The sequence below is a fragment of the Rana temporaria genome, chromosome 7, assembly GCF_905171775.1.
Source record: "Rana temporaria chromosome 7, aRanTem1.1, whole genome shotgun sequence".
NCBI lineage: Eukaryota > Metazoa > Chordata > Amphibia > Anura > Ranidae > Rana > Rana temporaria.
In genome coordinates, this window is record NC_053495.1 from 67950321 (window position 1) to 67977662 (window position 27342).

Genomic DNA, 27342 nt, shown 5'->3' on the forward strand with positions numbered 1-27342 from the left:
CCCAAACTGATTGATCAAGCAACTTGGGTACAACACAGCAGGGTTTATTGTGTACACAGCAGGGCACATTGAGCACAGCATGGTGCATCACAGCAGGGCACATCAGGGGGGACACTTTAGGGCACATCACAGGGTATGGGGCATACAGTAGGGCACATTAGGCAGTGCACAGCAGGGTGCATCACAGGGCATGAGCCAAACACTAAAGTGCATCACAGGGCACATCAGGGGGTGCACAGCAAAGTGTGGGGCACAAATGTGTGTTTAGGGTGATTAGGCATGGCGTCAGTAAATTATTAAATGAGTGAAGCGGCCTCTTTTAAAGCAAATAAACCACTCAAATGTGAATACTGGAAAATAAAGTGTGGCGCTACCTCAAAACTCTATAGCAGGGGTGTCCAAACTTTTTTCAAAGGGGGCCAGATTTGATGAAGTGAACATGTGTGAGGGCCGACCCTTTTGCCTGACATTCTTTGAACCATTAAAATTTGGTCTAAGTGTATTCGTTCGAGCAACTAATACACTGACCAACAAGAATTCTCTTGCCTTTGTGGCTGTGTGTGGTGAAGAGATGAGCGTGGGCGTGTTATTTGGATATACCGTATTTATCGGCGTATAACACGCACCTCCACTTTAGGAGGGAAGTTTCAGGGGAAAAAAATGTAAATTAAAAACTGAAGCAAAATAAGGGTCATTGCCCATCAATGCAGCCTAATCAGTGCCCATCGGCAGCCTCTCCATTGCCATGAATGCAGCCTCTCCATTGCCATGAATGCAGCCTCTCCATTGCCATGAATGCAGCCTCTCCATTGCCATGAATGCAGCCTCTCCATTGCCATGAATGCAGCCTCTCCATTGCCATGAACGCAGCCTGATCGATGTCCATCTGCAGCCTCGGAGGGAAGGGGGGGGGTGGGATGAGCACCAACAGATTACATACAGGAGAATCTCCTGTTTACACAGCAGCCTCTTTAATTCAATTTCTCCCGCCTCCTATGATAGACAGAGGAGTCGTCCAATGGCAGCCCAGGAGACGGGACTTTCTATTACAGATGTCGCTGAGTAAACAGGAGATTCTCCTGTATGTAATTTGACAGCACTCGTTCCCCCTCTCCCTGTCCCCTCCGAGGCAGCGCCGATAAATACAGTATATATCCAAATTACCAGGGGGGCCACATTAAACTGGAACGGGGGCCGCAATTGGCCCCCGAGGCGGACTTTGGACATGCCTGCTCTATAGGAATATAAAAAATAAGTGATCATTTCATATGAATCCTTAAACAACTGCTCATCACCTGTCCAATACAGTCCCAACAGTGAAGCATGGTGGTGGCAGCATCATGCTGTGGGGGTGTTTTTCAGCTTCAGGGACAGGACAACTGGTTGCAATCAAGGGAAAGATGAATGCGGCCAAGTACAGGGGTATCCTGGACGAAAACCTTCTCTGGAGTGCTCAGGACCTCCAGACTGGACCGAAGGTTTACCTTCCAACAAGGCAATGATCCTAAGCACACAGCTAAAATAGCGAAGGAGTGGCTTCACAACAACTCCATGACTTTTCTTGAATGGCCCAGCCAGAGCCATGACTTAAACCCAATTGAGCATCTCTGGAGAGACCTACAAATGGCTTTCCACCAATGTTTACCATCCAACCTAACAGAACTGGAGAGGATCTGCAAGGAGGAATGACAGAGGATCTCCAAATCCAGGTGTGAAAAACTTGTTGCATCTTTCCCAAAAAGACTCATGGCTGTATTGGATCAAAAGGTGCTTCTACTAAATACTGAGCAAAGGGTCTGAATACTTGGGACCATGTGATATTTCAGTTTTTCGTTTTTAATCTGCAAAAATTTCAACAATTCTGTGTTTTTCTGTCAATATGGGGTGCTGTGTGTACATTAATGAGGAAAACTTTTTACTTAAATGATTTTAGCAAATGGCTACAATATAACAGAGTTTACGGGGGTCTGAATACTTTCTGTACCCACTGTACATTGAAAAAAATATATATGGAAAAACTCCTAATCTTCACAAAATGAAAAGAGCAAGAAAGTACAATCACCGTAATTCAAAAGAAATATAAAGTGCAATGTACTTCAAATCATGCCCCACCACAGACGTATATGAGAGGTACAGACTCGCCAGAGCCAGTAATAATAAAGACCTTGGAGCTATGATGTATTTCTGGCAACCGACAGCATAAGCAGTGATGATCCTCTTAGGGCTAGTTTACATTTGCTTCAAAACATGGCTTTCGGACACACTTTAAAGCTCTCTGACCGCCAGTCAAACCTCCTGTCACAAAAAAGTTAGCTTGCAGTCCTGTTTACACCTGCTTTTGCTTGGAGCTTCGATGAGGCTTCATGGGGTTTCGATGAGGCTTCGGTGGGTCTTCAAGCAAGCTTTGTTATTTACTTCTATGAAGGCTTTGAAGGGGCTTTGAAACGCCACTGAAGCTACATGGAATATAATTTTTTTTTAAGCAAAGCATGAATGAGCAGTTGTAAACAGGACTGTAAGGGCTCATATTTACAATTGTTTCAAAACGTGGCTTCGGACACTGTTGCGCTTATTAAGGAAAGTTTTCCTGCACAGTATTTGATTCATTAATGTTTAACGATAATATTTTTAAGATACAGATTCAATTGAATATAACCACAGCCTAAAAATATGGAATTTATTCAACAGACATGTAATCATACAAACTGGTTATATATACTGGTTGACATAAACAAATGTTACATAAAATTTAAATACCGATTGTGTTACATAAAATCTTGAATTTTATTTGAAACACCAGCTAAATTTTGAGTGTAGTCCCTTTGCCATGACACAGCAATGATAAACTTCCCTGTAGAATGTATGTGTCTGCATGTATGATTGATGGTAATCGGGTGTTTTGAGTGTTCTTGAGAGCCTTTTCACGGCATCTCTTGCCTTTTAAATACTATCTCGGACAAAAAGATCATAGGCTCAACCCAAAAAGGTATGGTTTCTTTTCCATTGGTTAAAGAAATATAATTTACTTTGAGTTCAGGCAATATTACCTTCAACCCACTAGGCATGTCTGAGTGCAGAAAAATGTCTTCTGAACTATCTGTTAAATAATGTTCTATTTTCATAATGTGTATCAGTTTGTATATTGGTGCTGAAGAATATATATTTATATTATTCTGGGATTGTGGCAACAGGCATAATATACAATACTCTCAGTATAATTTTGATTAATCAATATCACATAAAATTGTTATCTATATGGATAACATTTATTTATTGTTTTTAACAATCGGGTTGTGTTAAACATTTATGTATGCAGTAACATAACAGAAACCACGGCTAACATAGCCAAATGACATGACGGTACAATCAAACAGAGGACAGTTTAAGAACATTGTAGGTTACAGGCAGAGGGGAAATAATAAAAACACATTGTCAGGGTACCACCGGGGGGCCCCCCAGGCTAGAACCAGTAGTTATTAAGAAAAATAAGCTGTAACATTCCTATTCTATAAGCTCCATGGGGTCAAAAGCAACCCAACATTACAGCGGGAAGGGGATCTCCAGGTCAGTCTTCCCAAGAAGAAACCGGAGGGGGGAGGGGGGAACATTCACGCCAGCCACACCTTATCAAATTTCCAAGAGCATCCTCTACTGATATACGTAAATTTATACAAAGGCATTGCAGCATCAATCATAGCCAACCAGGAGGGCACTGACTGAGGATCAGTAGAAGACCACCCGGAAATAATAGCCGCCTTCGCATAAAACAAATAAGCGATGAGCAATTAACTGTGATGGGACAGCTGTTCATCATCCGGTATTCCCAGAAGGGCCAGCTCTGGTGACAGGGGGAGTGCAAAATCCACCCTGACATTGATCATATCAAACACTTCCGTCCAAAAGACCAATATCTTAGGACAGTCCCAAAGCATATGTAATAAAGGTACCCACGTGGGTCCGGCAACGTGGGCTGTAGGGGTCCCGGTCAGGGTAGATCTTATGGAGCCTCAGAGGTGTGAAGTACACCCTATGTAGCAACTTAACTTGAAGTTTATCCCGGGAAGAAATTGCCAACCTAGGGCAGTTTCCTAACGAGTCCTCCCTGTCAAGTGTAGGGATATCAGTCTTTCATTGGTCCCAGAGTTTCTCTAGTTTGGACGTGTCAGTCCTGAGTAGGGTCCCATAGAGGGCCGAAAGCGTTTTTTTTAAGGTCATCCTGCGATAATACTGCCTCAACCGGGTCTAGCTCAAGTAGGGGCCTGGAAGGGAAATGCGCCCTGACCGCATGTCGAAGCTGGAAGTATCGAAAGAGCATCCACCCCGGCAGCTGGAACTTTTGGCTGAGCTGGGCATACGGTAACAACACACCAGCCAGCATAATGTCCCGCAGAGTCCTGATCCCACGCTTAGCCTAAACCTGAGGGTCAGGTATCGTTCTAAGGTGGGGTAGGTTGGGATTTCCCCACAGAGGTTCGACCGGGGACCATCTATCTCCTTGGGCAAAACGTCTCCTAGCCACACACCAAACCCTAAGGGTAGTTCTAGTAGGGGCCAGAACCCTATCATACGCCCATACCCCTCTGTAAACCAGGTTGCGCAAATCCAAATCAAAATCAAGGAGCCCAGACAGGCAGCCTCGAGACACACCGCTGCATTAGAGCGCGCTCATTCAAACCACCAATAGGCCATCACCAAGAGGGCCAACCAGAAGTATACCACAAGATCAGGCAAAGCAAGACCCCCCCAGTTACACTGGGAGATGGAGGGCGGATCTAGCTAATCTGGGGTCTGCCCCATTCCACGGGAATGAAGTAATGCAACTATTCGCAGCCCTAAAAAAGGAAGCTAGGACCCACACCGGACTATTGCAAAAAATATAATTAAACTTCAGTAGTAGGACCATCTTAAAAATATTAATACGCCCGAGGAGGTTCAGAGGTGCCCAGACCAAGCCAGGCATTTTTCCTTAAGCGTCTGCAATAGGGGAAGAACATTGCGAGCATAATATTGGGCAGTGTCTCTAGTCACCACCACCCCTAAATATTTGAATTCCGATACCCAGCGTAAGGGGGACGGGCTGGCCAGTGCAGGGGCCTGGTCACCAAGTGGAAAGAGCACCGACTTTGACCAATTAATTTTAATTCTTAAAAATCTCCCAAAAATCTCAAATGTGTCGAGGGCAGCCAACAGCGAGGGACCCGCATCATTCAAATATAACAGGGCATCGTCTGCGTAAAGGGATATCTTCTCCAGCCTACCAACCCGAAGCCTGTGTATCGCCCGGTACTCCCTGACCGCAATTGCCAGGGGCTCCAAAGCCAGAGCAAAAAGGCTGGGGGAGAGGGCACAACCCTGACGAGGGAGGCCACTACACGAGATCCAGTCCGGTCATGAGTCAGGGGTAGGTTTAAAAAAAGTTGTCTAATGTCGGTGCCCTTACCCGGCATAAACCCTGTCTTATCGATGTGGACCAAATCCGTGATCACACCCGACAGACGCTGCGCAAGAATTTTTGCCAGAACTTTAGCGTCCACATTCAGCAATGAAATAGGTCTGTATGAGGCGCAGTCGAGAGGATCCTTACCGGGCTTGGGCATCAACACAATAACTGCCTCTGCCATAGATTCTGGTAGGGCACCCCGGGCACGAAATTCCGAAAGTAAGGCTGTCAATTTAGGGGCCACAAATTCCAGATTTTGGGAATAGAATTTGGTCGGGAGCCCATCTATCCCTGGCGTTTTACCACTCTGCAGCCCCCCAATCGCCTCCTGCACCTCCTCCAAAGAAATGTCCTTCTCCAGGGAAGACCTAGCATCCACCGTCAGAACAGGGAAGTCATGCAAGAGGGAGGATAACTAGCCTTTGATGCGTACACCTCCCCGGAATAACTGGGAGAACCTACTACTATAATATTGTCCGGGGAAGTAAGCACTGTTCCACCCACATCCCGGATTCCACTAATGTGTGTAGAGCGAGTCTGCCCCCTAGCCAGCCAAGCCAACAACCGCCCATTCTTATCCCCATACTCAAAAACCCACTGAGCAGAGTCCAGCATGGATTTTTTTTGTCTGATCAACCCGGTACAAGGAAAGTTCCCGAAGGGCCTGTTGCCAAGTGTAGTAAGCAGCTTCAGTAGGCGCAGCAACATACACTCTCTCGCACCTCCCAACCGCCGCCTCCCTGTCCACTAGTTTCCCCTCACCCTCCCTCCACAGCGCAGATATCCGGGAAATATACTCCCCTCTGACCCAGGCCTTAAAGGCATCCCATAGTGCACCAGAGCTGGCCGAACCCCGATTAGATGTCCAATAGGTACAAAAAATAGGTACATAAAAATGACATGCCAAATTGGCATGTCAGGGGGTCACCTGTAAAGCGGAAGTTCCATTTTTGGGTGGATCTCGGCTTTGAGCTAAAGAAATAACAAAAAATAAAACTCTTTAAATGAGTTCAGCATGCTGTAAACCAGGGGTTTCCAACCATAGATGTCCTGCCCAACAGTGTGAAATTAATTGAAGCTGTCAAGCTTTAATTCATTTGTGTGTGAAAGGGGAGAACTGCAGGGAAAATTCACAGTACAGCTTAGAGAATCCCTGTATTGAATCCATTCTAACAGCTGAAGCATGACTAGTGGCATTGTTGCTCCTATCTCTTTGAATTGAATTACCTCCACATACAGAAAATCTCTAATCAGTGCTTTTTTTTTCTCTCATGCAGGAAGAAGAGATTGAGGGGGAGGATGGCGTCACTAGTGAAGGCAAGTACCCTAAACGTTATCTCATAAAACAATGGCTTTTGTTTGAAAAACTTCTGTTTTCCAACAGTATTTAAACTGTCATGGGTAGTTTTTTGTTTTTTTTAAGCTAATATAGCTACAAATCTCTACCGCATAAGTGCTAATATGACATCATTGGAAAGACCTATGCAGTGTTTAACAGGTTTGTTGAAGGCTTTGATGACTGCAGTTTTGTACACACTGATCAAAATTCTGCCAGTTCAGTATGCATAGGCTGTACAAATTTCAATCCATGTTTAGTCACCCCTGTTTAAGAGAAGTTGATGGTCTGATTGACTTCTGTAAAAGATGCATATTGGTTAAGCAAGCGCATGCCGATATGTCCCGATTCCTTTGGGCAGGAAAATCCCCATGCCTGAACAGGAGACAACTCTCCCTCCCCAAGCTACATGGGGGTCTGGCACTGCCGGATCTACGTGCCTATTACCATGCAAGCAATCTGAGCAGGCTTCTGGACTGGTGCAGACATGGGGATACTAAGCTGTGGACGAGACTGGAACAGGACCAGAGTGTAATACCCCTCCATAGATCCCCTTGGTGTCATTCAGCAATGCCACCTGCACTTAAGCGCCATCCCCTGATAGGCAACACTGTGGGGGTCTGTGCAAGACTACTGGTGCAGTCTTCCCTCTCGCCCAGCAATTTCCCTTTGAGACCAGTGATAGGCCATCCCCAGTTTGGGACGGGAGGTTTTGCACGCCGAGGGATGCAGGACTGTTTCAGGCGTCCCACTATAGTTTCCAGGGGAAGTGAAGGACGCAGGCGGAGCTGTCAGACCTTGATGGTCCGTACAAACTGGACTTTTTGAGGGCTTCTCAGCTCAGGCACTTTTTGACCCGGCCTATTTTTTATTGCACGTAACGGACATGCCTGTAAAGGCGTATAAGGGTTCGGTGATCCGCCATCTCCTGGACGCAGCCAAGGCGTGCATCCCATTTAATTGGAAATCCCCACACCCACCGACTATTGCCCAATGGCTTCACAGGGTAGATGACATTAGCCGCCTGGAAGACCCAATTCTCACTAGCCAACAGTCTCTCTCTCTCTCTCTCTCTCTCTCTCTCTCTCTCTCTCTCTCTCTCTCTCCTCTATTAAATTGGAGGGGAGGCTTGCCACACGGGAACAGTGAACGGCTAGACCACTCGTTTGTCCCAGACACATTGAGTCATATTAGATGCGGTGGGAATGGTGTCAAGTGTCCGCCATAATGTCAGTCTTGATAAAAATCGCTGATCGCCGCCATTACTAGTAAACAATTTTTCATAAAAATGCCATAAAACTATCCCCTATTTGTAGACTCAATAACTTTTGTGCAAACTATGGTTGTCCCAATACCACTTTTTTAGGACCGAGTCCAAGTACCGATACTTTTTTTTAATCTACTCGCCAATACCGATTACCGATCCTTTTTTTTAACTGTGGCCATGTGTCCCCAAATGCAGCCATGTGTCCCCAAATGCAGCCATGTGTCCCCAAATGCAGCCATGTGTCCCCAAAGAGAAAGCCTCCCCCCACCGCCGTCGCCGTCTAGTTGATCAGCGCAGGGAACATTACAGCTTTCATTTGAATAGCTGTGTTCCACCCCTCGTCATATATATAGCCCCTCCCCCTTGTCCGGGCACTTTGATAGACAGATCACCCATCCAATCCTGGGATGGGTGATCTGTCTAACAAGGTGCCTGGACAAGGGGGAGGGGCTATATATGATTAGGCGTGGCTGGGAACACACAGCTATTCAAATGAAAGCTGTAATGTTCCCCACGCTGATCAACTAGGCGGCGGTGGAAGGGGGGGGGGCTTGGCTTTCTCTTTGGGGACTAGACGGCGGCAGCAGGAGCAGCTCTCCGCCCCCTCTCCACCCGCTCTCCGCCCGCTCTCCACCCGCTCTCTGAAAAAAACAAGTATCGGTGAAGCATAGGGAGCATTTGCGTGAGTACAAGTACTCGCGCAAATGCTCAGTATCGGCCCCGATACCGATACTAGTATCGGTATCGGGACAACCCTAGTGCTAACCAATCAAACGCTTATTGTGATTTTTTTTTTTTTTTTTTTACAAAAAATATATAGAAGAATACGTATCGGCCTAAACTGAGGGAAAAAAAATGTTTTTAATATATTTTTTGTGGATATTTATTATAGCAAAAAAATTTTTTTTTCAAAATTGTCGCTCTATTTTTGTTTATACTCAAAAAATACCACCGAAAGAAAGCTCTATTTGTGGGGAAAAATTACGTCAATTTTGTTTGGGCGCCACGCAATTGTCAGTTAAAGCGACGCAGTGCCAAATCGCAAAAAGTGGCCTGGTCTTTGGCCAGCCAAATGGTCTGGGGCTTAAGTGGTTAAAAGCCTTTTCAGGTTACCGCATTTGATTTACAGAGGAATTGTGGTGCTAGAATCGATGCCCATGATCAGATGTTTGTAATGCAGGACCAAAGCGCGCGTTTGCCTTAGTGCGCAAGACGGGAACACTTTGCTTGCCGACCACCCACCGTCGTTTAACGGCGGCAAGTCGGCTCCCCTGTGCGAGAGCACGTAATATAACGTCTGCTCTCGTGCAGGTCACTAGGGGCGCTGCACACAGCTTCCGGTCCTGTCAGGGGGAGAAATGCTGATCTTCTGTTCATACAATGTATGAACAGAAGATCAGTCATTTCCCCTAGTGAGGCCACCCCCCCCTACAGTTAGAACACACCCAGGGAACATACTTGACCCCTTCCCCGCCCCCTAGTGTTAACCCCTTCACTGCCAGTGGCATTTTTATAGCAATCCAATGCATTTTTATAGCACTGATCGCTATAAAAATGCCAATGGTCCCAAAAATGTGTCAAGTGTCCGAAGTATCTACCATAATGTCACATTACCGAAAAAAAAACACTGATCGCCGCCATTACTAGTAAAAAAAAATATTAATAAAAATACCCCCTATTTTGTAAACGCTATAACTTTTGCGCAAACCAATCAACGAACGCTTATTGCGATTTTTTTTTTTTTTTTTTCGAAAAATATGTAGAATACGTATCGGCCTAAACTGAGGAAAAAATATGTTTTTTATATATTTTTGGGGGATATTTATTATAGCAAAAAGTTAAAAATATTCATTTTTTTCAAAATTGTCGCTCTATTTTTGTTTATAGCGCAAAAACTAAAAACCGCAGAGGTGATCAAATACCACCAAAAGAAAGCTCTATTTGTGGGGAAAAAAGGACGCCAATTTTGTTTGGGCGCCACGTCGCACGACCACGCAGTTGTCAGTTAAAGCGACGCAGTGCCGAATTGCAAAAAGTGCTCTGGTCTTTGGGCAGCAATATGGTCCGGGGGTTAAGTGGTTAAAAAAAAATATATATATATATATATATATATATATATATATATATATATAATTTTTTTTATTTTTTACACTCTCCTTTTAACCACTTGCTTACTGGGCACATATACCCCCCTCCTGCCCAGGTGAAATTTCAGCTTTCGGCACTGCATCGCTTTAACTAACAATTGCGCGGTCGTGCGACGTGGCTCCCAAACAAAATTGACGTCCTTTTTTTCCCCACAAGTAGAGCTTTCTTTTGGTGGTATTTGATCGCCTGTGCGGTTTTTATTTTTTGCGCTATAAACAAAGAAGCGAGACAATTTTGAAAAAAATACAATATTTTTTACTTCTTGCTATAATAAATATCCCAATTTAAAAAAAAAAAAACATTTTTTTTTTCTCAGTTTAGGCCGATACGTATTCTTCTACATATTTTTGGTAAAAAAAAAAAAAAAATCGCAATAAGCGACTGGTTTGCGCAAAAGTTATAGCGCTTACAAAATAGGGGACAGAATTATTTTTTTTTAATTATTTTTTTTTTACTAGAAATGGCGGCGATCTGCGATTTTTAATGGGACTGCGACGTTATGGCGGACACATCGGACACATTTTTGGCGCCATTCACATTTATACTGCGATCAGTGCTATAAATATGCACTAATTACAGTATAAATGTGACTGGCATTGAAGGGGTTAACATTAGGGGGTGAGGAAGGGGTTAAATGTATCCCTGCTTAGTGTTCTAACTGTAGGTGGAGGGGGGGGTGACTGGGGGGGTGACCGATCTGTGTCCCTATGTACAAGAGACACAGATCGGTCTCCTCTCCAGAGACAGCACCGCTGTCTCTGTGTAAAACGGCAATGAGAGATGATCTCATATGTTTACATATTTTTCTCAGTTTAGGCCGATACGTATTCTTCTACATATTTTTGGTAAAAAAAAAAAAAAAATCGCAATAAGCGACTGGTTTGCGCAAAAGTTATAGCGCTTACAAAATAGGGGACAGAATTATTTTTTTTTAATTATTTTTTTTTACTAGAAATGGCGGCGATCTGCGATTTTTAATGGGACTGCGACGTTATGGCGGACACATCGGACACATTTTTGGCGCCATTCACATTTATACTGCGATCAGTGCTATAAATATGCACTAATTACAGTATAAATGTGACTGGCATTGAAGGGGTTAACATTAGGGGGTGAGGAAGGGGTTAAATGTATCCCTGCTTAGTGTTCTAACTGTAGGTGGAGGGGGGGTGACTGGGGGGGGTGACCGATCTGTGTCCCTATGTACAAGAGGCACAGATCGGTCTCCTCTCCAGAGACAGCACCGCTGTCTCTGTGTAAAACGGCAATGAGAGATGATCTCATATGTTTACATATGAGATCCTCTCTCATTGGCCGCACAGATCGCCTCGCGAACGGCCACTCTGATTGGCCGTTCGCGGCGATCTGTAATTGGCTGTGTCCGAGGGACACGGCCAACACAGATTTTCCCCGCAGCGCGCTCTGGAGCGCGCGCGGGGAACGCCCAAAGGGGCGGCCGTCAATTGACGGCAGTTTGGAAATTGGGATCCGCACTGCAGCCGTCAATTGACGGCAGGCGGATCCCAAGTGGTTAAGGTGCAAGATATAGCAGTGTTTTTGCCATGTCCATTTTCCCTTTCTATGTTGTACAATACCTGGTGGATCCTGCCTGTTTCTGTGTTCCCCTGTGTGTACTGACCAGGCTTATCATGGCTGCTAAACCCTGATATCGTGGTCAGATTTTTTATGTGGCCCTGCGCCTGGATGGGTAGGTGAAACCACTTTATTATTATATTGTGGGGTGTCCCAATAATTGTAACAATCAGTCAAGCTAGCGAAGGCTGGACACCTGTATGCGGTGACCATAGGGGGGAGTTTTGGGCTAACTGTGGGTGTTTGCAAAGTGTACGTTCTTTCTGCTTGTGTCTAGCTGTTTTTTACCTTGCCTGTATGATTGCGCATGATCGTACACATTTTTACTTTTGGTTCACCATGATGCACGTGCATTCGCAAGTGCGCCGCTGTTTTTAACAGTTGTTTGGCAGCCAGGGTGCACGCTGATTTGCCATACATTGCGCAGTAGTCTTTTTTTTTTTTTTTTTCTGGTGCACAAAGATTTGCGTCACACGAAATACAGCTACGCCCTTTCGCCTGGACCGTGAGTGTGCGTGCTCACACACGCATAGAATGTCACGGCACACACGCAGCTCATTAAGCTGGGTAAGCCAAGCATGTGGTGCTTCCAGAAGGCAGCTGTGGGACACCGAGCAGGCTCTGAACAAACACTTGCAGTGGTTCGTTTCTTCTTACCCAGGTCACATGAGTCATAAGGGGGTTGCTTGGCGGGCTAAAGGTGCTTGGCAGGATTATAACTAAGGCCTTATAGGCTGAAACGCGTCTACCTTTCCTATTGCGTTTGTCTACTGTGGTTTGTCAATAAATACTTCAATTGTTTAAGAGCAACGACCGGAGTGCGGATCATCTTTTCTTCATTTATTCTACGCAGCCAGCGACTGTGCATCGAGCACCCGGGAGCTCTGCTTTTCATGTGATGTATGGGTAGTAGCACTGACTTTTTTGTTTATATGCTTAGCAGGATTGTTGCATAGGGGCTTGGTGAGCCCTATTAAAGGGTCTTCCTTCTAAGAGGGTGTTGTCACTCACACCCAAGTACTCTTTGTTTGTGGCTATAAATGTCTTCCAAAAAAAGGAGTGGGACTAACACTACAGGGAAGGGCTAACTACCATCAGTAGTTCCTGATGAACTTGGTCGTATCCCTAGTGTTGTATCCCCTGAAAGACCAGAGGCTTCTGGGCAATCTGAGCCATTGCGCCTATCTGGTATTGTACCTACAGTCAATGCGTTTGCTTCACCCTTTATTACTAAGGCAACGTGTAGGAGGAAATGGATACCAAGCGCCCCGAGGCGATTTAATTTGCATATGTTGCGCTATATTTTTTTCACTCACTCACTAAGCATGAACTGTCCTCAGCACTTTCCGGGTTAGAGCACAGGATTGCTGGCAGGATTCATCCATCCTACAGGGTTACAGGGTGGCAAGAAGCGTGACCAATCCCCATCCCTGGAGCCTCCTAGTTTGGAACAGGAATGGGTTGAGAAGGGGGAAGAGCTAAAAAGATCAGGATTCAGTGGAGTACCCGGCAGATGAATCTCCTTCTGAGCAATTGCTGGTAGGACCGCGGGACTTATGACGGTTCAGGTAAGTAAACCGGGGCTCGGGAGGGCAGGCATCGTCAGATGTTTTTTCACCTTAATGCATAGATTGCATTAAGGTGAATTTTTTTTTTTTTGTTTACAACTCCTTTAAGGGCCCAAGGGATCCTGGTGATTGGGTATCTGGGTGACCTGCTCAGAGATCACTCAGTACAGGCTCCAGAACAGAGCATAATATACACAGTGCAGTATTTGAAAAGCTTAGGCTGGATCAAAAATGCAGCAAAGTCAGCCTTGAAACCTGCTTCAGGTCTAAAGTATCTAGGTCTGATCCTAGACACAGTCCAAGCAAGAGTTTTCTTGCCACCTTTAAGGATCTGTGCCCTGAAGGTTCAGGTGCATCAGATAAGGGGCCCTAGACAACCCTCCATTAAGCTCTGAGTCTTCTAGGGAGGATTGTATCCTCCTTCGAAGGCAGTGCCCTATGCCCAGTTCCATTTCAGGCCTTTACAACAAGACATCTTGTTGGCTTGAAACAGAAGAGGAAAAGCCCTGGATTATCCAATGTGCTTATCTCCTCAGGCACACTTAAGCCTAAACTGGTGGTGTGTCACTTCCTGTTTGTGTTCCATGCTGGTTTTCGTCCCACTTCCGCTGACATAATTTCCGGGCTCCATACTCCACACTGGCCCAGACAGCACTATTGTGTTTCCAGAGCCTGCAGCATCCACCGGCTGTTGTTTCCTGGATCTTACTGGAAGTATTACATACTGGGACCTTCCTGCTAGCAGAACATCACCTGGATACACTTACTACATGCTCATTCTCATCCTCTATCTTGTAAGTGTTTTTTAATCCTCTTGGGGATATTAAAACGTTTTTATTTCTGCACTTGGAGGCATCTTTGTTTTTCTGTTTATCATTAGAGATCGCTTTGTCTGAGTGCGGCCTGAAGTGTTTGAAGATACCTATCCATTCCAAAATATACTTTTTTCGTTAGGTCCTGACATCCAGAGCGCCCTTGATATATACTTTTTTTCCAAAGAAGGGGCAGGCAGCTTCTATTGCCAATTGGGTCCGTAAATTGGCCATTCAGGCCTATGGTCTGAAACAAAGCTTCTCCTTTTAGGCTGAGAGCTCATTTTACCAGGGGTGTAGGAACCTCCTGTGTTTTTCGCCATCAGGTATCTGTACCTCAGATTTATAGGGCTGCTACCTGGTCTTAAGTGCATACGTTTACAAAATTTTATCAAGTGGATGTTCAAGCAGCCGAGGATTTGGCTTTTCGGCCGCAGTATACTGCAGGCTGCCGTATAAGTTCTGATGGCCATTGTTTGGCAGGGTGTCTTCCTCCACTCAAGACTATTGCTCTGGGATGTCCCAACAGGTAATATTAGCCTGAGTTTGTGTCCCATGATTAATGAAAATGTGATATTTTTTCATCATACTTACCTGTAAAATCCTTTTCTTTGAGTAAATCGTGGGACACAGATCTCTCCCCTCTTTTTGAAGATTCAGTGCTTGCTACAAAACTGAAATGCTTCCTGTATGGGAGGGGTTATATGGGGGATCACTTCCTGTCTAAAGACCTTTGGTCTACCAGTGTCCATTCACCTGGCGATGGAGTATAACCCAGCAGGTAAGGAATATTGACCTGACTCTGTGTCCCATGATGTAATCCAAATAAAATGATTTTACAGGCAAGTATGACAATGAATATGAGCATAACGGTCAAATTAACTGATCTAGAATATTTTTGTCAAAATTATTTTAATTACGCATTAAGGGATGCAGGATAACATATTCAGCTGCACAGTGTTATGTTCTCAGAAGATTGTACACTAGCAAACAAAAGCTGTCAAAACAGCCTAGTTAATTTATACACCTTTTCCTGGCATGGTGGGTCACAAGTCCAGAGCTGGAGTCGGGGAAATCCTTCCCATTGATTTTTATCTCGCAACAAATGCTACCCTAGGTGAAATATTTCACATTCCACACCAGGTGGAGATCAGGCTCTACACTCCATAATCACATTAAAGGGGTTGTAAAGGTACATTTTTTTTTTTTTTCTGAATAGCTTTCTTTACCCTAGTGCAGTCCCCTTTCACTTACCTCATCCTTCGATTTTGCTTTTAAATGTCCTTATTTATCCTTATTTATCCACTTCATGTTTTGTCTGTAACTCCACACAGTAATGCGAGGCTTTCTCCCTGGTGTGGAGTGTCGTGCTTGCCCGCTCCCTTGGACTACAGGAGAGTGAGGACGCCCACTAACACATAGCTCCTTTCTCTATCGGCAGCGTAGAGAGTGTCCTGACTCTCCTGTAGTCCAAGGGAGGGGGTGCACACAACACTCCACACCAGGGAGAAAGCCTTGCATTACTGTGTGGAGTTACAGACAGAAGAACAGGAAGTGAGGATTTCTCAGAAGAAATAAGGAAATTTAAAAGCAAAATGGAAGGATGAGGTAAGTGAAGGAGGACTGCACTAAGGTAAAGGAAGGTATTTAGGGGGAAAAAAATGTACCTTTACAACCCCTTTAACAATGAGGGTCTCTCTGCAAAAGGTACATCACTTCCCAGATTTACATACAACAGGACATTTTGCGTTTGGGCCCCCTCAACGAATTGTCTACAAAGTTGGTTAAAATCATTCAGATAATTACAAAAGTTTTGTTCATTTGTATTGTACCAATAAAATAAAACCTCAATTAGCAATGGTGATAACACCCTGTAAGAGGCCAAACCAATAGCCAGTATACAAAAGTCACCATAAATACAAAATTCTGAATTTGTAGATCCAAAAATGTAAATTATTAATCACGCAAGGTTTCGTGTGTTTTCTCAGGAGTAGGGTGACAGTGTTTAGCTGTTGAAAAACGAATTGATGGTGGTAAGACTCCATATACTGGTATAAGGGCCCCTTGCATTGCTAAGAGGCACCAGCAAGGGAAGCGCAGAAAGTGGACCATGAAAATAAAGATACAACTGCCATAAATATGAATTGTATGGGCTACTACAACAGAAAGTGGATGAAAAGTTCCTGTTGTAGAATCGGGCTAGTTGGTTTGCATTTACCCTAAGAGATATATTCATTCCCATGGCAACAATAAATGGACTGGAGGATATTACCAGGGGTTCGCACCACACATACTCCTCCATACTGGCCAGTACTTTTTTGAGGAATATATTTAAATTGAAAAGTTTTGTGCTTGGATTTCAGCTTTAACATTTTAAGCCCTCCCTAAACAAGGAAGCTCCCGCCCGGTCGTCCATCTACACTGGCTGGGCGGGAGCTTCCTTGTTCAGGGGGGAGGTACCTACAGATTGGGCACATGGCCACTGCACTGTGATTGGACACAGCATTCATAGTCGAGGGCCAATCACAGCAGATCACATGTAAACAGACACAGACTGCAATACATTGCTGTCTGCCATGTCTCTCCTCTCACAGTGAATGGCTGCAAGTGTGTAGTACAGTGGCAGGCACTGTACTATACACTAAAGTAAGTAAAAAAAAAAAAAAGGATCGGTCGCTATCATTAGAGCAGTGCAGTGACACTATGATGACCGTGTACTGCTCTGGTTAGCGTTTAAAAACACAGTATGCCATTACAACATACTGGGGGTGATTTACTAAAACTGTAAAATCTGGTGCAACTCTGTATGAAAACCACAGTCCCTATTCTCATCGCACACGTTCCTGGAACATGTTGGTTGCCAAGTAACCAATCAGGTAAGCAGTTCAGCTGCAAGGTGTCGGTGGCACATGCTCAGATAAGCCTTGTTGGTGGCATTAGTTGTCATGCAATCATGTCCAGTCAGCCAATCCGCTCAAGGGACTGGCTGCGCATGCTCAATGCAGCCAGTAGTAGTCTGGGAGAATAGAGACGGTAGTCAGCCAGGGCCACCGATGCCATGGAAACCAATGAAGTGGGCATGCCCATGCGCTGCATGTCTTAATGCGTAGAAACCAATCGACTTCCAGGTTGCTTTTGGTAAAGCTTATTTGAACAAGATAAAGTTCTACAGTTCCGCAGAGGTGATCAAATTCCACCAAAAGAAAGCTCTGTTTGGGAAAAAAAGGACATAAATGGGTAAAATGTCGCACAACCGGGCAATTGTTAAAGGGACGTTTCGCAAAAATTGCCTGGCCATGGAGGGGGAAAATCCTTCCGCGGCTGAAGTGGTTAAAGACTTGATTATTTTTATTTTTTTGCCACAAATTTGGGGAAAAGGGGAAAGAAAATGAACATAGTCAGCGAGATGTGCAGATGGGTCAGTTCAGGCAGTAGGCAGCAATATGGTCAATGAACAGGCAAAGGATCAGTCCAGGCCAATAAAAAGGCCAGGGTAAGTATAGGCAAAGGCAACACTGCACTGGTGTGGCAGTAATCAGGTAATTTTTTGCTGGCTACACTGGCTTTGGTGAATCTTAACTGATGTGGCAATCAGGGACACACTTGCTGGCTGCAGTAGTCTGGTGGCAATCAGGAACCCAGTGACTGGCTGTATTATTAACCCTCATTCACACAGGGTGTATCAATGCATACCCTGTGTGAGGGCTGCATTTACCCGCACGGGAATGCACAGGTGTTTCGTGCAGGCAGCCCCATTTCTGTCTATTAGGACACAACCGCTGCTCCTAATCTGACGTACGGTTGCGTGTCCCTGAATTCCCTGTGTTTGGGCCTTGCACCTCACAGATGTCAGATTGGGAACAGATTGGCAGTATCCGTGTCCCAATTGGCATGAATGAAACTGCCTGTACGGGGATGCATGAAATATCTGTTCAACCCTGCATGGGTAAACAACAATACCCCCTGTGTGAATAAAGCTTTATGGTGACACTGGGACTGGTGTGGCAGTGATTGGGCGACACAGTGAATGGCTGAACTGGTATGGTGATTAAGGAGAAAAAGGACTCATCTTGTATTAAAGCAGAAAGTAAAAATATATATATATATATATATATATATATATATATATATATATATATATATATATATATAATTTATTTATTTTAATTGTCAGTCTTTTTTGTTTAACCACTTAAGCCCCGGACCAATATGCTGCCCAAAGACCCAAGGGGTTTTTACAGTTCAGGACTGCGTCGCTTTAACAGACAATTGCGCGGTCGTGCGATGTGGCTCCCAAACAAAATTGGCGTCCTTTTTTCCCCACAAATAGAGCTTTCTTTTGGTGGTATTTGATCACCTCTGCGGTTTTAATTTTTTGCGCTATAAACAATAATAGAGCGGCAATTTTGAAAAAAATGCAATATTTTTAACTTTTTGCTATCATAAATATCCCCCAAAAACATATATAAAAAAAAAAATTTCCTCAGTTTAGGCCGATACGTATTCTTCTACCTATTTTTGGTAAAAAAAATCACAATAATCGTTTATCGGTTGGTTTGCGCAAAATTTATAGCGTTTACAAAATAGGGGATAGTTTTATTGCATTTTTATTTTATTTTTATTTTTTACTACTAATGGCGGCGATCAGCGATTTTTTTCGTGACTGCGACATTATGGCGGACACTTCGGACAATTTTGACACATTTTTGGGACAATTGTCATTTTCACAGCAAAAAATGCATTTAAATTGCATTCTTTATTGTGAAAATTACAGTTGCAGTTTGGGAGTTAAACACAGGGGGCGCTGTAACATTTAGGGTTCAGTGTGTGTGTGTTTACAACTGTAGGGGGGTGTGGCTGTAGGACTGACATCATCGATCGAGTCTCCCTAATAAAAAGGATCACTCGATCGATGCGCCGCCATAGTGAAGCACGGGGAAGCCGTGTTTACACACGGCTCTCCCCGTTCTTCAGCTCCGGGGAGCGATCGCGACGGAGCGGCTATAAACGAATAGCCGCGCTGTCGTCCCGGATCGCTCCCCGAGGCTTGCCGACCGCCGCATGTACCGGGGGGGTCCCGATCGGACCCCCCACCCGCGTCAAGCAGAGGACGTATAGGTACGTGCATGTGCCTGTCCGTGCCATTCTGCTGACGTATATTTACATGAGGAGGTCGGCAAGTGGTTAAAGAGCAAAAAATAAAAATCGTATAGGTAATTCAATTTTACCAAAAGAGCTCTATTTGTGAGGAAAAAAGGACTTCAATTTTGTTTGGGTACAGCGTTGCACGACCGCACAATTGTAAGTTAAAGCAACGCAGTACCGTAACGCAAAAAAATAGCCTGGTCATTAAGGGGTAAAACCTTCTGGGGCTGAAGTAGTTAAAGAATGTTATTTCAGAATTGTATTTTTCTGATATGCATCTGTTGTGCCATGTACATGTGTTAAGAAGTATCCTGTTCTCTTTGTACTACTTGCTTTGTGTGAAATACCTTTTGCAAGTCCCCCTTGTGACGGTATTAGAATGATATCCCCGTCAAGCATTCCCTTCTCCCCATACAAGAACATCCCCTCCTGGAATCGCCATAAGAAGCCACACATGCCAAGGCTTAATGCTGGAACAAGAGAGACTTGTTATGGTATATCACAGAGCTTATATGTGGTTACAACTGTTACAATGGCAATCTCCGCCCCCCCTCACACAGCGGGGGGTCTTCAATACAGATCCTTTGAAATAAGGATATTTCTTTGAACTAATCAGTATCTAGCCGGTTCGGCTCCGTTATGTTTAACCTGATCAGACACATTTCTTTAGACAATGAGATCAGTGACGCTAATTACTAGTTGTACTGAATACATTAACTAGACAGCTCGACCCCGCATATAGAGAGATAATTATCACAATGAAGCAATCAGCATAAGTAACATGAGCCACTTATCTAATCACAGTAACCCGTAAACACAGGGCTTTTCCACACAACACACTAGAGCAATTAACCTTTAGAATAGTGAGGGGACATTAGCACTTCAATAACCTGGTAGAGGAATGAATCACACATGAAATTCCTTTCTACCTCTACACACATGGCTAGCAAGGAGCATTAAACTGAGACATATAGGCAATTGCATCACAATGGCCCCCCTTTTCCTCCCTGCTCCGGCAAACCCGGTTGGACCTTCCCTGGTCCAGTAGGGTTGATGGGTTCAGAGCTTTTAGTCCGAGGTTAACTCCGTTTGGCGTGACTGACCTCCCTTGGCAACTGCTTCCGACTCAGGTATGCCACCGGGTCGTCCGATCACACGCCGGTCTGTCCCCAAGTCTTTGTGCGATCTGCAGAGTCACCAGAAGTCAGTGTGAAGACGGCGAATGGGTCTGTGCGCCGCCGTCTAGGTGTCCCGCTATGGGAGGGGCAGGTTATGGCTCTGAAGTGACAATCACAGGAGATTCATAAAAAGAAAAAGTTATATTTGTTGAAATGCTGTAGCACTGGTGCTCAGAGTTCGGGGGGGGGGGGGGGATCAGTGCCCCATAGGGTCAGCCACCCTCTGCTCCCTCCGCAGCCGCCGGTTCTCCTCTTTGAGCTTCTCCAGCTCCATCTCCAGTTCATGGAGCCTGGGGGGGTCAGCCCGCTGTGACCTGAGGTGGTTGTTCTCCTCCATGCGGCTTATGCACTCCTCCAGCTCTATGTACTCACGGATCAGCTCCTGCTTGCTCATGTCCTGCAGGCTCTCCACGTGGTCCTTCATCATCAGGAACTGGGTGGTGGTGTAAGGGGCCACCGGTGGGCCCTTGGTGAACATCTCGGCCCGCATCTGGGACGCCCGCTGCGACTCCCTCTCCTCCAGTCGCTTCTCCTCCCAGGTCAGCTTGTTATACGGCTTCCAGGACCTCTTCTTCTTGGGGGGTAGCCGGCGGTGCCTCTTTCTGCCCAGCTCCCTCCAGGGCCCCTCCGGCTCATGGCTGTCACCCGTGACCAGCTGACAATGGTGTTCCCTGTTGTCCGTAATACCACATTGTACCGTGAGGACTTCGTAAATGGTGTCCAATGGTTCTTCCGGAACCCAGCTCCTGGAGATCCCAAGCCGAGTCTACACAATGGGTTGCTGCTGGTGGGCGGTACCCAGGTTGAGACCAATTTGACCTGGTGTTGTCGTTCATGGGGCAATTCTGCTTAAAGTGACCCAGCTGTTTGCACCGGAAGCAGCGTTGTTCGTTGTCCTCCTGGCGTGGATAGCGAGGGCTAGATGTCACCGGTCTGTTAGGAGGTTGGTATCTAGCGGCTGGTGGGTGTGAGGGCACCGTTGGTCGTGGAGGTTGTACCCGTGGTGTGACCTGGTTTGTCTTGCGAGTATCCGCATATTCATCCGCCAACTTTGCGGCCTCTGGTAGAGTCATGGGCCTGCGATCTCTCACCCAGTCTTTGACGTCCGTCTGGATGTGATTGTAAAATTGCTCCAGGAGCATTAGTTGCAAAATATCCTCTGCGGTGGTGGCCTGGCTGCTGTTAACCCAGTTAGAGGCCGACAGGGACAACTGGCATGCCCATTCCGCGTAAGAGTCTTGCGTGGTTTTGCGTGAGTCCCTGAACTTCTGTCGGTGGGACTCTGGGGTTACTGCATAACGAGCCAGGAGCGCTTCTTTAACCCTGGCGTAGCTATGGATATCCTGATCTGGCACGGTCCGGAAAGCATCAGAAGCTTTGCCTGACAGTTTGCCTGACAATATTGCAACCCACTCTCCTCTAGCTATTCGGTGCAGGTTACATTGTCTCTCAAAATCTGCCAGGTAGTTATCAATTTCACAGTCCTTTTCATCAAAAGCTTTAAAAGCGCTAAACGGAATCTTCCTTGCGTCTGCTGTGCTGTACTCACTGTTTGGAGAATGTGCGGCTGCTTGTTGGACTGCTGCCAGTTTTAACTGTAGCTCTGCGTCTCTTATTTGTTTAGCCTCCTCCGCTAACAGGTCCATCACTTTCAGCACCACATCCGGCGTTGGGTTCGGACCGAACCAAGCTAGCTTCTCTCTCATTAGCTTGTTGGTTGGTGACTCCTCCTGAATCACTGGTCTCTCCATCTCTTGTACTGCTGGCGTTGCTGCAATCCCGTTCTCCTGGTCTAGCTCCATTAATTCTGCTATGATGACCCGCTTGGTTTTGTTGCTAGCAATCCTTCCACGAACTTCCAGTAGTTCTTCCAGTGTCTGCTTGGAATCCGGGTGTAAAGGGGGATAGAAGGGAAAATCCCGCTGCTGCCAACCATTTGTGACGGTATTAGAATGATATCCCCGTCAAGCATTCCCTTCTCCCCATACAAGAACATCCCCTCCTGGAATCGCCATAAGAAGCCACACGTGCCAAGGCTTAATGCTGGAACAAGAGAGACTTTTTATGGTATATCAGAGCTTATATGTGGTTACAACTGTTACAATGGCAATCTCCGCCCCCCCTCACACAGCGGGGGGTCTTCAATACAGATCCTTTGAAATAAGGATATTTCTTTGAACTAATCAGTATCTAGCCGGTTCGGCTCCGCTATGTTTAACCTGATCAGACACATTTCTTTAGACAATGAGATCAGTGACGCTAATTACTAGTTGTACTGAATACATTAACTAGACAGCTCGACCCCGCATATAGAGAGATAATTATCACAATGAAGCAATCAGCATAAGTAACATGAGCCACTTATCTAATCACAGTAACCCGTAAACACAGGGCTTTTCCACACAACACACTAGAGCAATTAACCTTTAGAATAGTGAGGGGACATTAGCACTTCAATAACCTGGTAGAGGAATGAATCACACATGAAATTCCTTTCTACCTCTACACACATGGCTAGCAGGGAGCATTAAACTGAGACATATAGGCAATTGCATCACACCCCTGTTTTCCTATTTCAAACCGACCACATTAGACAAGGAAGGACATCCTTCCCAGTGTGGTCAGTTTTCTGGCTGTGCTGAGAGAACAGCCCACCTGTCCTCCAATGATCAGACCCCTGCAGATTTTGTAAGTTTGCCCATTTAAAAAGAGATCAAGGGTCTATAATTTGTATCGTAGGTGTGTATTTTAAATGATAGAGACAGAATATCAACCAAAAGTCCAAAAAAAAATGGTACAAATGTTAGAAATGAAGTTGCAGTTGAGTGAGTAAAATTAAGTATTTGATCCCCCAAGCAAAACATTACTTGGTGGTGAAACCCTTAGTGGAGAAACCCTTGTTGGCAAGCAAAGAGGTAAGACATTTGGTTACCAGGTTTGCACACATCTCAGGAGGGATTTTGGTCCACTCTTTCTTGGCTGTCACTTGGAAACTGGAAATTTCCGCCCCCACCATTAATTTTTCATATCATTAAGGTCTGGAGACTGGCTAGGCCACACCATGACCTTAATGTGGTGCTTCTTGAGCCACTCCTTTGTTGCCTTGGTGGTATGTTTTGGATCAATGTCATGCTGGAAAACCCATCCATGACCCATTTTCAGTGTTCTGGCTGAGGAAAGAAGGTTCTCATCCAAGATTTTACAATACATGGCCCCGTACAATGGCCCCTCAATGCGGCAAAGTCAGCCTTCACCTTTAGCAGAGAAACAACCCCAAAGCATAATGTTTCGAACTCCGTGCTTGGCTGTAGGGATGGTGTTCTTAGGGTCATAGTCAGCATTTTTCTTCCTCTAAACACGGTGAGTCAAGTTAATTCCAAAGAACTCAATTTTGGTCTTATCTGACCACAGCACTTTCTCCCAATCCTTCTCTGAATCATTTGGATGTTTATTGGCAAACTTCAGAGAGGCCTATACATGTGCCTTCTTGAGGAGGAGTGCCTTGCGGGTGTTGCAGGATTTTTCAATCCATGGTGTAGTGTATTGTTACCAATGGTTGGTTTGTTGTCCCAACTGCCTTGAGATCATTCACAAGCTACTCCTGTGTAGTTCTGGGCTGTTCCCTTACTTTTGATCATCCTTTCCCCATGAGGCAAACTCTTGCATAGAGCTCCAGACCGAGGGCAATTGATGGCTATTTTGTATTTCTTCCATTTGAAGATAAATGCTCCAACGGTTGTCTCCTTCTCACCAAGCTTCTTGCTGATGGTCTTGTAGCCCATTCCAGCCTTGATCTACAGTCTTGTCACCTGACATCCTTTGACAGCTCTTTGGTCTTGCCCATGATGGTGAGGTTTTAATAGAAGAGATTCTGTGGACAGGTGTCTTTTATACACATGATTTGTGAGGACCTTGATCAAATTTACAGGACTAATCTGTGTACCACACACAGTAATGTAGTTATCCTGTAGGAGCCAGAATTATTGTTGGTAGGGGATCAAATACTAATTTTACTCACTGAACTGCTCCTCAATTTATAACTTTTGTATCATGTGTTTTTTGTTCTGGATTTTTGGTTAATGTTCTGTCTCTATCATTTAAAATACTCATATGATAACAATTTTGGACCCTTAATTTCTTTGTAAGTGGGCAAACTTAGAAAATCTACAAGGGATCAAATAATTTTCCTCAGTGTGTGTGTGTGCGTGTAAAGACATATATATTTCTCTACACACACACACAGTACTGTGCAAACATTGTAGGTGGGTGTAAAAATGCTTTAAATTTAGAATGCTTTCAGAAATGGAAGTGTCGGGGTAAATTCACACTATATGCAGTGACAGGCTTTTTACCACATGGTAAAATGTCTGTCACAACACAAGATACAGTTATTTCCTATGTGTCACATTCACACTACAGCACAATCGCAGTGCCAAATCACACAATAATGTACAGCAACACAGCGTATTACACTGTTGTACATTGCTGTGTATTAAGTGTACATTTTGTAAAAAAAGTGAGCTGTGTGATACGCTGAATTATACACCACGCTGCCCCCTACCGCCGCTGTCAACGGAGAGGTTAACTGCTATGGCAGCCTAAATAGTTTATTTTTATCAAATAACAAAATGGAAAGTAAATGAACAGAAGTGAAATCCAAATCAAATCAATATTTTGTGAACTGCCTTTTGCTAGAGCCAAATATTTCAGGTTTTGACTCCTCAGTCCAGAGCACCTGCTGCCATTTTTCTGCACTCCAGTTCCTATGTTTTCGTGCATAGTTCAGTCACTTGGCCTATGTTTTCCCATGCAGGAATACGTAGGAACTGGGGTGCAGAAAAATTGTGGCAGGTGCTCTGGACTGATGAGTCAAAACATGAAATATTTGGCTCTAACAAAAGACTGTTCATAAAATATTGATTTGAACTTCTCTTCTGTTCATTTACTTTCCATTTTGTTAATTGATGAAAATAAACTATTAACCCTTCTATTTCTAAAAGCATTCTTAATTTACAGCCTTTTTCACAGTACTGTATATACAAATGTTTTGCCTTTCATTTAGAGTGAATGAGTTTTACAAGATTTCACGACGAGTTAAAAATTATTTTATTTTGCAGAAGAATAATGCTATTTTCTGTTCATGATTATGGCAAATAAATGCATTTTGTGCATTAATCCAATAGTTCTTTTGCATACATTTTAGTATTTAGTTTCAGAACAATGTCTTTTTTTTTATTTTTACTACAGAATTTGATAAATTCCTAGAAGAGCGGGCAAAGGCTGCAGATCGACTACCATCTGTGACTTCTTCCACAACGGATGCCCCACGGGCAGCAACCAGCACAGGACAGAGCAGGAAAGAAAAAGATGAAGATGCCATGTTTGGGTTGTGAATCCTCCTAAACAGAGATACAAACCCTATGATATCTCCAAGTTTGAAAATTCAGTATCTGAAGCAGAATGGAATCTGCCAGGTTCCTCCTCTAAAGGGAATCCTGTGGTACGATATTCCTTTGAACCTTGAATGCCACTAGAAACGCCATGCCTTACAACTGTGGAATCTGCCTTTCTTCTAATTGAAATATTTGTGGTGTTATGTAACTGAATTTTCTGGTATTTCTCACCCTGCCAGTCCTCTGTCAGGATACCCCTTCATGCAACATACGCGTTCATCCTGCACCAAATGCTTGAATTGTTAACATGGAATTGCGATATTACTACACACTACAAACTGAATTCTGTATATGTGTGCCACCTGAAACAGTTGTGCACTTCTGTTATCAGTAAATCCAATTCATTTCCAAGATTAAAGATTGCACTAGTTGAAGAACTTTCATTCTGGATTTTCAACCGCAGTATAGCAGTGGACTTCTTAATATGAAATTTCCATGTTATAACAAACATCTCTTTTACAAGCTAAAGTGCCTTGATGGTCTTCTCCAATTTTTAATTCTAGGCAGGGAGGTATGTTCTGCTTTCTATGTGGTAAAGCAAAGCAAGGTTTTTTTCCAACACTATATTTTAGGTACAAGAATATTGCTGCTTTTTTAATCATATCTTCTATATGCTGGCTTAGTGCTGGAAATAAAACATTTAAAGTTAGCCTTCATTTATATGCTTGAACATCATTTTTTGGCTCTGTTGCACAAGTTCTATAGCCATTTGTCATGTTGCCACAGAAAAGCATAAATGAAAGGTCCTACCTAATTAAAAACATGGTGGCTTAGGTCTTTGTCCAGTGGTCTTACAATGGACTATTTGCTAAAAAGAGGAAATTTCAAAGCAAGCAAGATTGGCTATTTATATACACTATACAATTGTCGTCTTTTTATTTTATCTTTGCTTCCTTATTTGCTTTTTGTTAATTTTCAAAATGATTAGCTATTGTTAAAACCTTTGTTCAGTTGCATCAATATTCTTTCTATACATGAAAAAAATGACAGGTTTGTTACAGCTGATTCCAGGTTGTTCTCAAGTCATAATTGTCAGTATCTGTCACCTAAATTTAATGGGAGTCTTTCTTCGTAATAAAAATATTACATAAAGCCTTTCACCATTGTGTTTTTATGTTGATTTATAATACGTATATTTTGGCATTGTTGTAGTTGGTTATTGGCAAAATGTGCATATTTCTTGATTGATGCATGTGGGCCTTTATTTATCCAGTTTATCCAGTTCTGTTTTATGCTAAACAGGAGCCAGATATCACTTGTATTTGCTATAATGCTGCAACTTGTTCATATACAGTATATTCCTTCATAAATTGGCACTGCAACAATGTAAAACCTGGCATCGTTCACCACATAATTAGGACTGTTTTGAAAGAAAATATGTGTCCGCTACAGTGTAAAATTT

At 44.2% G+C, this 27342-nt stretch overlaps 1 protein-coding gene across 1 annotated transcript in view; it reads left to right on the forward strand.

Moving 5' to 3' along the window:
• Positions 1-27038, forward strand: part of TOM1 (target of myb1 membrane trafficking protein) — a 235946-nt gene extending 208908 nt beyond the window's left edge. The window contains exons 14-15 of the mRNA XM_040359559.1: positions 6718-6757; positions 25735-27038. Of these exons, the coding sequence (XP_040215493.1) occupies positions 6718-6757; positions 25735-25880 (186 nt within the window). The 3' untranslated portion in view covers positions 25881-27038. The remainder of the gene's footprint in view (positions 1-6717; positions 6758-25734) is intronic.
• The last annotated feature ends 304 nt before the right edge of the window (positions 27039-27342 follow it).